Consider the following 14012-nt stretch of genomic DNA (forward strand, 5'->3'; position numbering starts at 1 on the left):
TGTATGCTGCCCCAGAGGCCCAGAAACCCCAGGTCTGTCCAGGGTTGCCCTTCATGGACAGAGCTCCTCTGCTCCAAACTTCTTCCTCCCTCCTTCCTGTTGTCCTCACCTCCTTCACTGTCCTCTCTCCCGCCTGTTACAGGAAAAAGGAGTCCAACCAGTAATTCGGGATCCTATAGGTTTATCAAGGGTCCCCTTCCCAGCCCTGCACTCACAAAGAGGCTGCCTGTGGGCAGCAATGACTTACAGGAAGGAAGAGATGTCGAAGGTAGATGTCAGATGAGATGTTGGGAGAATAGGGACCTTCTGGCACATCTCAAATCACATCACAGACACCTGCTTCAATGCTTATGCACCAGGCTGGGATTAAGAGGGACTTGAAAATAGTTGCTTAAATAAAAGTGCATTTCTCCCTCATGTAAAGTAAAAGACGTCTAGAGGTGACTGGCCCAGAGCCTATGAGGAGAGTCCTGGTCACCAGGGACCCATACCCCTTCCTGCTGCTGTCCCATACCCCTTCCTGCTGCTGTCCCCTTAGTCTTCCCTACAGACCTCTCATTCCAAATGGATAGTGCAACTCCAGTAAACAGAAACCGCTCACTTTTAGGAAATCTTACTTCCAAACTCTGAACTGAAAAATCAGAGGAGGAAGGGGTAGAGGGCTTGATGGTTCAAAGTTCTTCATTCTCCAAGGTCTACTGTGGACCTCCATGGCTAGGCAGTCTCCTTTAGCTGGCCCTGAGGAAGGTCAGACTTATCAGACATGCCTGCGCACACCACTCCTCAGGGCCTGTCTTTGAGGTAAAGTGGGGCACACGTGTGGAGCCCCTTCCGAGGAAACTGGAGGAGCCAGCACAGTAAGATGAGGAGGCGGACAGGAGGGCCATCTCGGAGGCTGGGAATGATGTGGTTCTGGCGTCCTGAGTGGAGAAGAGGTTGTGGGTTCATCTCGTGTGGGGGGGAGCGGGAGCGGGGGAAGGGGGGTGACGGGAGGCTACTAAAACCACACCATGGCCTGCTCTCGCGCTGTGGCCCCTCACTGCTCTTGTGTTTGCCTGTGGCTCTGTGTCAATGTCCCTCCCTCTCTTAACTGGCCTGAGCTGTAGTGTGTGCCATCCTTGGGTCTATAGCAGAGACTTTTGGAATAGTTCATGCTGTGCTAAACCTCGTTGTTTCTGGGCATGCCCAGGATGGGCCTGTTCCATGGACCCATACTCATCCGAGACAAGGGGGCCAGTGAGCCTGCTTGGGAGCTGGGCCGTGGGCTCTGGGATTCTGAGACTCGCCCTGGCTAAGTTGTGTGACGTCCGCCTGGTCCTCCTCCCCAGCCCACCACTCTCCCCCAGTGTTTCTGCCAGCTCTCCCTTTGCAGAGAAGGGAAACCTCATTTGGGATTGCTGCCTCGCGTTGGAAGGTGACTCGACAGTTGACGCCGGTGATGGTGGGTCCTCGCACTGGACTCTGAGCCCTCTGTCTTCTGTTCTTTCCTCCCTGGCAGCTCTTCGCCTCGCAGGCACAGAGCCTGGTGCTCCTCACCACCGTGGCCATGCCAGTCTTCAGCAGAAAGAATGAAACGGTGAGTGGCCGCTGCCTGAGAAGTGGCAGCATCTTTAGACCAATGTTTCTCGGCGTGGTGGCACCAGAGCCCCGTGGGAGGGTTGTGAATACAGATTCCAGGCCTGTGCCCACCAAGCTACATCAGAACCTCTTGGTCAGGAGGGGTGGGGCGAGGGCTGCGGTTTGGTCCGACTTCCTAAAACTCCTTGGTGATTCTGCCCAGCCAACCTGGGGCTGTCCCACTGCTCTGCACTTGGGACCACTGCCTGAGGGATGTAGGACTAATGGGGTCACCTGCCAGCAAAACCACACTTACCCTACCAGTTTGGGCAGACTGTAACTTGTTTGTAAAGGCCTCTGGTGAGAACATTTCTGGAGTCTTCCATCCTCCACCTGGTCAGGAAATGTGTCCTTACAGGCACTGTGTGTTTCAGACCACTCGTACATTAGGATCCCTGAGATCCGGACCCTTCAGCTTCTGCTATGAAGGTGAACATTTCATTCAACTTTATTTCATTTAAATATTACAACTTAAATATTAATATTGGACATTAATCTTCCCAGCAGCTGAGATTACTCCTGGGACCTCTCTGCTAGGTTCTTGATTTTATTCCAGGGAGCTCAGCCTAAAATCTAACTGCAGAGGAAGGACCGCGTAAACCCAAGTGGCCTCCTCTCCCAGGCTCTGGAAAGGCTGGGGTCCAGGCTGGCCCTGGGTTCAGAGAAGCCAGATCTTCCCTGACCCCGGTGTGTTTCCTTCCAGCGGTCCCATGGCATTCTGCTGGGGGTGGCAGGCTCTGATGTGGCCCTGAGAGAGCTGATGAAGCTGGCGCCCCGGTACAAGGTGAGCCTGGGTCAGGTCCCTGAGTGGGGGTTACAGGCTCCCAGGAGCTGCCTCACCAGGCTCAGGAGCCTCTCTGCTGACAGGGCAGCCAAACCCAGAGCTGGGATGGGGCCCTGACTCTGGCCCCCAGAGAAGTGCAGGCATTGAGCTTGGGAACAGTGGCTTAGACTCCTGGGGCCCTGTGTTACCACCAGATCTGACTTGCTCTCTGGCCTTTAGCAAGTGCTTTCCCTTGCTGGTGCCTCAGTTTTTCAATCTGCTCCTCCATGCTTTCCAGTCCTGTTTGGGGAACAAATGGGATTATCATCAAAGCACCTAGAGCAGGGGTGGGGAACCTTTTTCTGCCAAGGGCCATTTGGATCTTTATAACGTCATTCCCAGGCCATACAAAATCATCAACTTAAAAATTAGCCTGCTATATTTGGTCAAACATTTAATTAACTCACCCCTAATGCCTTGGCAGGGCCAGACCAAATGATTTCATGGGCCAGACATTTCCCACCCCTGATCCAGAGCATATGGTGAGAAAGAAGCCAGGTGATGATATACATTATTATAGATGCTAAAAACCATAGAACTGGGGGAGGGGGGGGATTTAAAATTAATGGCTCGAATCATAGCACTGGCTCAGTTATATTCCCATCTGAAAACATCACTGCTGTGTTGCTGCCATCTTTAGCATCCTATGGCCCCAAACCCCTTCTCAGCTGCAGTTCTCCAATCCCAACAACAGCTCTGATGTCCCTCGACCCTGTCTTTGTAGCTCGGAGTACATGGATATGCCTTTTTGAACACTAACAATGGCTACATCCTCTCACATCCTGACCTCCGACCCCTGGTAGGTACAGATCTTATTTGTCTTAGGATCTTAGCCCTGTGGGATTTGGGGTGCTTCATAAAACAGTTAAAACAATGAGCACATGCTGGGCTCCATCCAGGAACCCAGTGGGTAATATGTGAAAAAAAAAATTAAGTCATGGTCCTGTTTTGAACAGTTCATAATCTAGCAGAAGAGACAGGCAAAGATACATAACTAATCAATGAAGAGTCCAGTGAGCATGTGATGAAGTGTGCAGCTGTCCCTGCTGGACACAGCCAGCCATGCTCCCATCACTGCCACAGTAGCTCCATGCGCCCTCTTGGAGTCCGACAGTGGTATCAGTAGATCCTAAGGGGTGTGAATGTTGAGTTAATAATAAAAATGTCAGAGGAGCTGACTTGTGAGAGTGAGGGGCAGGAGAGCCGAGGTTCCCAGAGTTTGTCTTGGGATGTGTTCCTGATTGCTCCTGCCTGTTTCTTGGCTCCCTCCATCCTGATACAGGGACTGGGGGTATTTTCATTTGCATTCAACTGAACAACAGGTGGCCAAGAGAGGAACTTCCATAATTTCATGTCAAAGTTCTGCTTTCAGGGACAGGGGCTCCCTACTGCTCTACTTTTGGTCATAGCACTTGGCCACTGTCTATGGCAATAATGGCCACATCTCTCAGTGTGATTGTTGAGGGCATTGAGGGGAAGGGTGTTAAAGTCCTAGAGAAATCTTAACCCTTTCTCCTCTGCCAGTCTTACACTGAAGTGGGTGACAGCTAAGGACAGTAACTAGCAGAACACCTTCCTGAGAACTTACCCAGGTGCCATTTGGAGAGACAGTCTAAGCCACATTTCATTCCATTTGGTTCAGATAGTTACTGAGTATCCATAAGACAACTGATTGAGTTACTTAAGGCAAACTATAGGGGTTCAGAGTAGAAAGAGATCAGGGCACACTGAAACCCCCTCAGTCTTCCCAATTCAGACTCTGTAGGGCAAGCATATGAATCCATAATGGGCCACTAAGCTCTACCAGTGGGCTCTGTAGGGGCAGCCCCAGTGCCAACAAATAACTCACTAGGAAAATAATAAACGTGTTAGTCCTGGAGCTAACATGTAGAATGAAGGGCAATGGTCAGAAATCAATCTATTGTCATCTTTGTAATCTAGATAAATATAAGACTTCAAATAATAAATTCATATTGTAGACCTACTGTGTGCTTAACCTTACAATGCTCTGAGAAGGCTATAAACAGATATTTATAGTCTAACTATAGGCCCAGTGCATGAAATTTGTGCACAGTGAGGGGCGGTTCCCTCAGCCTGGCCTGCACCTCTCACAATCCAGGATCTTTTGGGGGATATCTGACTGCCGGTTTAGGCCCGATCCCACAGGGATCCCTATAGATCAGGCCTAAACTGGCAGTCAGACATCCCTCTTGCAATCCGGGACTACTGGCTCTTAACTGCTCACCTGCCTGCCTGATTGCTCCTAACCACTCTGCCTGCCTGCCTTATTGCCCCTAACCACTCACCTGCCTGTCTGATCACCCTAACCACTCGCCTGCCTGCCTCTTTGCCCCAAACCACTCGCCTGCCTGCCTCATCACCCCTAACCACTCACCTGCCTGCCTGATCACGCCTAACCACTCACCTGCCTGCCTGATTGCCCCTAACTGCCTCTGCCTGCCTGATCGCCCCTAACTACTTTCCTGCCTGCCTCATCACCCCTAACCACTCACCTGCCTGCCTGATCGCCTCTAACCACTTTCCTGCCTGCCTCATCACCCTTAGCCGCCTCTGTCTGCCTGCCTGATCACCCCTAACCACTTGCCTGCCTGCCTGATCACCCTGGTCTCTGGTCGATCTGGTCGTTCCACCGTTTCGGTTGCTGGGCTTTTATTATATAGGATTAAAAGAATAGACTATACACAAAAAGACTTACACAAATGAAACAATTAGAGAACAACACCATGTAGAATATTATTGCATAACAAGAGATATGTTAAAGCCAACTTCATGAGATCCCTAAGGAAGGCACTATTGATTTTTGATAGGTATTAAGGAAAACAACAGTTGGGTTTTTAAAAAGAAAAATAATAGAGGAGATGCTTAGTAATAAATTGAAAGAGGGTCAAGAGCCCAATGTATGGCTAATTAACAAAGTGAAATTCTGGTCCTAATCTGAGGAGCTAAAGATGCTCTTTCAGGTATCATCAGGAATCAGAAAGTGGCAATGAATAAAGAATGTTGCAGCTAACTTAAAAGAAGCAGATCCAGTGTTGAAGGTGGCAGGACAGTGCTGTTTGTCATGAGTGTAGACATCTGTAAGGCCAAGAACGGAACATCATCCATGCAGGGACAAGGAGGAAAAGAGGAGAATAAAAGGAAGATGCTGTTGTGGCAGTTTTACTACAGATCTCCTGCACATGCAAGAAATAAAGATGAGGCTTTCTTGGGAAAAAAAACAAAAAACTGGCAGAGGCAACATGCACAGTGATAGGGGACTTCAACATTTAAGCATCTGCAGGGGGCGGGGTGGGGGTATCTCATTCTGCTAAAAGTAAACCCTCTTGCCCTGGCCGGGTGGCTAAGGTAGTTGGAGCATCATTCCATCACCAAAAAGGTTGTGGGTTCAATTTCCAGTCAAAGTATATACCTAGGTTGTGGGTTTGATCCCTGGTCATGATGTGTATGGGAGGCAGTCAATTGATTTGATGTTTCTCTCTCTCTTTCTCTCTCTCTCTCTCTCTCTCTCTCTCTCTCTCTCTCTCTCTCTCTCTCCCCCCCACTTCTCCTCCCTCTCTCTCTAAAATCAATAAACATGTCCTCAGGTGAGGATAAATATATGTATATGTAAACCTCTGATTAATTCTTAACTTATCCTAATGAGAAACTTTCCCCTTTCTTTTTTATTTTTAATTTAAATCATTTTTTAAATTTTTTAATTACAGTTGACATACAATATTACATTAGTTTCAGGTGTACACCCACCCCAGTGATTAGACATTTTATAACTTAGAAGTGATCATCCTGATAAATCTCACACCCATCTAACACCAAGCATAGTTATGATACCGTGTTCCCCCGAAAATAAGACAGTGTCTTATATTAATTTTTGCCCCCAAAGACATGCTAGGTCTTATTTTCAGGGGATGTCTTATTTTTCCATGAAGAAGAATACAGTACACATTTATTGTTAAATGAAAATAAAGGAAATTTATTACTTGTATACGGTACGGTAGTACGGTAGTTGTCAACACAAACCAGACAAACTGTGAATCCTACAGTATCAAGAATTTACTCATTTATTCAATGACAATCATGTCATCATCTTCTGGAACATCATCATAACAATCCAATTCCTGAATTTCCTGGTGAATCTTGTGACTCCATTTCTTTCAGAATCAGTGGACCAAATCTCTCATGTTTAGCAATAGCACTGTCTTTAAATGAGTACTTCTTGTCAAGGTAGCCTGCTTGCAGTGCATTTGCAATGCAACTGTCAGTGATTTTCTCCCATGAATTCTTCACCCAAGTCACAACTTCTTGCAGTTTAGGTTTCACAAAGTTTCCACGCTGATTTCTCTCCATTCTACTTTCAATGTAGTCATTAATTTCCATGCGCAAATTGTCTTTGAATGGCTTGTTTATCGCAATATCAAGAGTCTGGAGATAGGCCGTCATTCCTGCGGGAATCATTATCTGATCTACTTTTCTTTCGTGAAGAAATGTCTTCATGTCTTTAGCGCGGTGAGTGCTGGCTGCATCCCAGACTAGCAGACCTCTGGCTCCCTCGCATAGCAATCGGCAGCATTAAATCGACCCACTTCCTTATAACTGCTTGTGTGGCCCAGGCTTTTTCAGTTTCAAGAATAAAACCGCCCAAAACACGTTCAATCTTTTCCTTCTTGCCCTTAGAAATGATTAAAGGTGGGATTTTAGTGCCATCCAGACGAATTGCCAAAATACAGGAAACACGTGCACTTTCGTAAGCAGTGGAGGGAATGTACGCCAAGGAGGCACCCCGCTGTTCAATTGTTGTTTGAGATGATTGGCCCATAAACACTGCAGTTTCATCCATAGCAATCATGTTGGAAAGATTGTATTTAGAGAAGTCAGCATCATCAATAAAGGACTTGAATGCAAGTGCTCGCTTAATAACTTGAGTATCTTCCAACCTAAACAATGTTGTAGATCTTCTTAAAGACAGTTCACTTCACTAAAGGAAATTATCCAGTCAGTGTTGTGATGCTTTGAAGTCTTCGGGGGCTATGTCAAACTGTGGTGCCATTGCAAGGGCAAATTCTTGAATCTGAGCCCTATTCACAACCAAAGCCTTTGCTCTCCTGTCAACAACCCATTCACAGATCAGGTCTTTCAGCTCGGAAAATAATGGTTGCCGACCTGATCCACACTTGCGCTTTTTAGCATTTCCCTTGTCCACTTGTTTAATGAGGTTACCATACTCTGCTCGCCATTTTCGGACCAATCGGATACTCAACATCTTCTCTTTGCAGAAAGCAGTAAGTTTTGGCCCCAAGAGTCTTCCACGATTCCTTTCTTGTACTCCATGGAGTAGCTTTTTCTTTTTGCGCTCATTTCTAGGGGTAAAAAAAAAAAAAAAGAATTGGGGTATCAAGGTGGGGGGAGGGGGATCACTCAAAATGACAGGGGGGATCAGAGGGGAGAATCAAAATGGCACAGGAGAATCAGAGGGGGGATTACCATTTTAGTAACCCCTTTTGATCCTCCTGTGTCATTTTGATTGCCCCCTCTGATCCTCCTGTGTCATTTTAAGTGATCCCCCTCCCCCCACCCCTGTGCCACTGAACACCTTCACCAGACATCCCCCCTACCCCTTTATCAGACATTTACCCCCTGGGGCCTGCCTGGGGACTGTCACTGGGCTTGCTGGGGCCTGGATCTGGGCTGGAGCAGGGTCTGCCACTGACTGAGAACCTTCAGTCATCATGAAGGCGGCCGCGAGCATCAGGTAGTGTCACCAGAGACAGACCAGCACTCACCACCTTCGCCGCGTCCCGTCCACTATAATCCTCCTGTTCTTCTACACGCATTTGCGAAAGTCTCCTCCTCTCTCCCGCCCCGCGCTCACCGCTCACTCCGACCTCCACTCCGCCTCCACACAGCAGTGATGTCAGGACTCCGCGTAACGTCACTGGTTGCTAGACGCCAGTCGGGGCGGCCCTAGCGACCAGTTTACGGTAAATTAATTTTCATTCTGAGACAGAGCCTGGGGGCCTTATTTTTGGGGGATGCCTTATATTTCACTCAGAAGGAAACCTGTAAGTAGGTCTTATTTTCGGCGGATGTCTTATTTTCGGGAAACACGGTATTATTGACTACTAGAGGCCTGGTGCATGAAATTCGTGCACGGTGGGGGGGTGTCCCTCAGCCCAGCCTGCACCCTCTCCAATCTGAGACCCCTTGAGGGATGTCCAATGGGCAGTCAGATATCCCTCTCACAATCCAGGACTGCTAGATCCCAAATGCTCACCTGCCTGCCTTCCTGATTGCCCCTAACCGCATCTGCCTGCCAGCCTGATCACCCCCTAACCACTCCCCTGCCAGTCTGATTGATGCCTAACTGCTCCCCTGCCAGCCTGGTCACCCTTAACTGCCCTCCCCTGCTGGCCTGGTCACCCCTAACTGCCCTCCCCTGCAGTCCTGGTCCCTCTCAACTGCCCTCCCTTGCTGGCCATCTTGTGGTGGCCATCTTATGTCCACATGGGGGCAGGATCTTTGACCACATGGGGGCAGCCATCTTGTGTGTTGGAGTGATGGTCAATCTGCATATTACTCTTTTATTAGATAGGATAGAGGCCTGCTGCACAGGTGAGGGCCAGCTGGTTTTCCCTGAAGGGTGTCCCGGATCAGGGTGGGGGTTCCCTTGGGGCATGGGGCGGCCTGGGTGAGGGGCCTTTGGTGGTTTGCAGGCCGGCCACGCCCCCTGGTGACCCAAGTGGAGGCCCTGGCATCTGGGGTTTATTTATCTTCTACAATTGAAACTTTGTAGCCTGGAGCGGAGCCAAGCCTTCTGCTTGCTCCGTGGTGGCAGCCATTTTTGGGGGGATTTATGTATCTTCTATAATTGAAACTTTGTAGCCTTAAGCGGAGGCCTGGGCCGGCCAGGGTGTGCGGAAAGCTTGGCTTCCTCCATCGCTGGGGGCAACTCTAGCCTCCTGCTCTTTCCAGCTCCATGGCTGCCGCCATTTCTGTGTGGGTTTATGTATCTTCTATCATTGAAACTTTGTAGCCTTAAGCGAGGCCTGGGCCGGCCAGGGTGTGGGGAAAGCTGGGCTTCCTCCATCACCGCGGGCAACCCTAGCCTCCTGCTCTTTCCAGCTCCGTGGCTGCAGCCATTTCTGTTTGGGGATTTATGTATCTTCTATCATTGAAACTTTGTAGCCTTGAGTGGAGGCCTAGGCCGGCAAGGGCAGGCGGAAAGCTTGGCTTCCTCCATTGCAGGGGAAACCCAAGCCCCCCTCCTGCTCTCTGTGGCTGTAGCCATCTTGGTTGGGTTTATTTGCATATTCGCTCCTGATTGGCTCGTGGGTGTGGCTTGTGGGCGTGGCTTGTGGGTGTAGCGGAGTGGTGGTTAATTTGCATATTACTCTTTTATTAGATAGGATTCCCTATGCTGTACTTTATACCCCCTGCATGATTCTGTAAAAACCAGTTCTTACTTTTTAATCCCTTCATCTTTTCAGCTATCCCTCAAAACCCCACCCAACTGGCAACTGTCAAAATGTTCTCTGTATCTATGAGTCTGTTTCTTTCTGCTTCATTTATTTTGGTTTTTTTTAGATTAATTTGTTGATAGATATGTATTTATTGATATTTTATTGTTCATATTTTTTTATCTTTTTTTCTTCCTTCTGAAAGAAGACCCTTTAACATTTCATGTAATACTGCTTTGATGATGATGAACTCCTTTAGCTCTTTCTTGTCTGGGAAGTTCTTTATATGTCCTTCAATTCTAAGTGATAGCTTTGTTGGCTAGAGTAATCTTGGCTGTAGGTCATTGCTTTTCATCACTTTGAATATATCTTGCCAATCCCTTCTAGCCTGCAAAATTTCTGTTGAGAAGTCAGCTGACAGTCTTATGGGAGCTCCCTTATAGGTAACTAAGTAACTACTTTTCTCTTGCTGCTTTTAAGATTCTCTCTTTGTCTTTAACCTTTTACATTTTAATATGATGTGTCTTGGTGTGGGCTTCTTTGGGCTCATCTTGTTTGGTACTCTCTGAACTTCCTGAACTTGTATGTTTATTTACTTCATCAAGTTAGTGAAGTTTTCTGTTATTATTTTTTCAAATAGGTTTTCAATTTCTTGCTCTCTCTCATCTCCTTCCAGCAGCCCCATGATGCAAATGTTGGTATACTTGAAGTTATTCCAAAGATTCCTTACACTGTCTTCATTTTTAAAGAATTCTTAGGGGGGTAAGGGCATGTGCTGGGGGGTATAAATGGCCGGGGAGAGGTCAATGGGGGGGGGGAAGGAAACTTATGTAATACTTTAAACAATAAAAAATTAAAATAAATGACCTTAAAAAAAAAAAGAAAGAAAGAAATTCAGGTCATAAAATGTGGAAAGAAAAAAATTCTTTCTTCTTTTTGCTGTTCTGATTGGGTGTTCTTTGCTTCCTTATATTCCAAATAGCTGATATGATTGTCAGCTTCATCTACTCTACTGTTGGTTCCCTGTAAATTATTCTTCATTTCAAATAGTGTTTCCATTTCTGGCTGGTTCTTTTTTATGGTTTCCATGTTCTTTTTAAGGTTTCCATTTCCTTTTTTATTCTGTTGGAGTTTTCTCTAAGTTCAACTACTCTTACCCTAAGTTCATTGAGCATTCTTATAATAGTGTTTTGAACTCTGCATCTAGTAAATTGCTTATCTCCATTTTGTTTAGTTCTTTCTCTGTTGTTTTATACTGTTCTTTCATTAGGGACATGTTTCTTGTCTCCTCATTTTGACAGCTTCCCTATGTTTGTTTCTATGTATTAGGTAGAGCTGCTACATTTCCTGGGCTTGGTAGAGTGGCCTTTTGTAGCAGGTGTTCTGTAGGGTCTAGTGGCACAGCTTTCCCAATCACCAAAGCTGGGCACCCCAACATCTCGTATGGGCTATGTGCACCCTCCTGTTGTAGTTGAGCCTTGATTGCTATTGGAATGCCAATGGGAGGAATTTATCCTCAGCCTAATTGGCTGCAAGAACTGACTGAGACCACTGTCCATCAGCTGTGCAGAGACCCACCCCACAGAGTAAGATTAACTTCATCAGGGTTCTGGTGCCCACTGAGTCCATCTCTCAAATGTGTCATTGTGTAAGTGGTTGGATGGTGCTTCAACATGGTCTATAGCTGTCCACTGGGTACACTGACTCTGGGGCCTCCAAGGAGGTGCAGGCCAACTCCTCCTGCCTGTGTTCTGCCTGGGGCAACCCAGCATGAGCTACAAAGTAATCTGCAGATGGTTGCTACTTTTGCTGGGCTTGGAGGTATCTAGGAGAGGCCAAGCTTTGAACCAAGGCTGGCTACTGCTAGTGCCAGGCCTGAGGCCACTTAGCAAGAGGTACAGGGCACACTAAGGCCAGATGCTGCTTGTTTGAGAGATTTTAGGAAAGCCTAAAGCAGACCATTTGTATGGAAAAGCCACTGGAAGCAACTTGGATAGGCCTGCAAGTTTGGTGGGGCAGGGTCTCAGAGAATCACCAGAGCAGGATGAACAGTGATAACCAGGTTGATGGAGACTCAGATATGGTACCCACTTGCTGGCTCTATGAGGGGAGAGCTCATCAAAGAAACAGTGGCCTCTGTCAGCAATTCTGTCTTGGATAAAGCTGCCCCAATGCTCTCACCTTGATGCCAGACTATTCAGTTCCTCCTTGGTGTCTTTTGAGCTGCTATCCCAGCTAAGGAGCTCAGATAGAATAAGTCAGAGTAACTGTGCGCTGCCCCTTTATGAGGAATGCCTGGGACTCCAGCAGCCCTCCATCTCACTCAGCCTCAATTCCAGCTTGTTTTTACTGTCAGCAGTTATGGGGACTTCTCTTCCCAGCACTGGAACTCTGGGTTTGGGTACCTGGTGTGGGGCTGGGACCCCTTGCTCCTCAGGACAGGAACTCCTGATTTTTATCTGTCACATATGGGTGTGGAACCAGGCAATTCTGTGTCTCTGCCCCTCCTACCAGTCTCGATGTGGCTTCTCCTTTAATTACCTAGTTGTAGGATTTCCACTCAGGTAGTTCTGAATGATGATTGTTCTGTAGTTTAGTGGTAATTTTGATGTGGTTGTGGGAGGATGGGAGTACTGCAATTACTTATGCTGCCATCTTGACCGGAAGCCTAGTCTTTTCCTTTATTTGACCTATGAATACTAAACTAAACCTGGTACACATCTAATAGCAGATAACTTCTGAGAGAGAGAGAGAGAGAGAGAGAGAGAGAGAGAGAGAGAGAGAGAGAGAGAGAAAGTAATGGCCAGAAAATAATAGTAACATTCAAAGAGTGTTGATTAATGGCTCTGTGTAAAGCTGGAAAGAGGTCTTTATGGGGCACTTCAGAATCTGTCTGTCCTTAGCTCTGACCACTCAAAATTCTATCAACAAAAGAAAACACAGAAAGATTCCACAAATTCTGGACAGTATGGCTAACACATTAAGTGAGAAAATGAGTATTCAGAAAGTATTTTTCTAAAACCATGGGCTGAAACTAACAAAAAGAAATATATTAGGAATGCCTGGAAATTTCTGCAAATACTCAATGCTCAAGTGTAAGATTGTAAAGATGTAATTTAACAGTGTGTCTCAAGAGGAAGGCCCGGGGGATTTAATAGCGTGAAAACTCTATTTGTGCTGTCAGGGTCTCATGGCTGTCCTGGAAGTCCAGCAGAATCAGAGGCATCAATCAGAGCAGTGTGATATTTAGGCCACACACCTCACTGGTCTGACCCCATCTGAAATACTGACTTTTGTTCTGGCAACTCCATTCCGTGACACTGACATAGTAGAGCATATTTAGAGGGCATTGAGGCATTTGCAAATTAGAAAGTATGGCCTGGAGAAGTGAAGTCTTAGGATGACAAGCACCTTCAGAAATCTCAAGGGTTGTCAAAGGGAAGACAGTCTGTGTAGCTCCAGGGAAAGAACTAAGACCAGTGGGTAAAAGTTACAGGGAGGCAGATTTCAGCTCTGTGTGAGAGCTGTCCACAGCTATGACAAGCTGACTCAAAACAAGGGAGCTCCTCCCATGGGAAATATTCACTCAGAGGCCATGAGACCATCTATCACAAACATTGACAGGGAAGCTCTGCGTTGGGTTAAAAGTTGGCTCAGATAACCGTAAGAAATCACTGAGGTTCTTGGATCTTATAAATATAACCATAAGGCTTTGTTGAAGAGATGAAACTTGAGCAGGGCCTTAGGTTAACCTCATGTTTTTCTTTCTGACATGCCCATTCTAGTACAGAGAGGGGAAGAAACTAAAACCCAAACCTAACTACAACAGCGTGGATCTCTCTGAAGTGGAATGGGAGGACCGAGCTGAAATCGTGAGTGGGGAAAGTGGGAAAAGGAGGAGTTGGTTTAGCTCTATGGCCAATACGTGAGCCAGCTGCATGGCTGGAAGCTCTGAGGCCACTCTATACTTCTTGGTGGAGCCTTTTCAAGCCCAAACCAGAAATCATTTCTATAATGGGCAATTCTTTAAATAACTATAAAAATATCTTTCTGAATCACAAGGATTATTGAGGCTGCATGAGTTCATGTCTACAAGCTAC

General features: G+C 46.9%; 1 protein-coding gene across 1 annotated transcript in view; it reads left to right on the plus strand.

The window, feature by feature from the left end:
* Nucleotides 1-14012, plus strand: part of CACNA2D4 (calcium voltage-gated channel auxiliary subunit alpha2delta 4) — a gene marked incomplete at both ends in the record, with an annotated part of 122323 nt that overhangs the window by 29907 nt on the left and 78404 nt on the right. The window contains 4 exons of the mRNA XM_080660714.1: nt 1499-1576; nt 2321-2401; nt 3165-3239; nt 13698-13784. Coding sequence (XP_080516840.1) covers nt 1499-1576; nt 2321-2401; nt 3165-3239; nt 13698-13784 — 321 coding nt within the window. The remainder of the gene's footprint in view (nt 1-1498; nt 1577-2320; nt 2402-3164; nt 3240-13697; nt 13785-14012) is intronic.

Source organism: Plecotus auritus (genome assembly GCF_963455305.1).
Source record: "Plecotus auritus genome assembly, chromosome: 3".
Lineage (NCBI taxonomy): Eukaryota > Metazoa > Chordata > Mammalia > Chiroptera > Vespertilionidae > Plecotus > Plecotus auritus.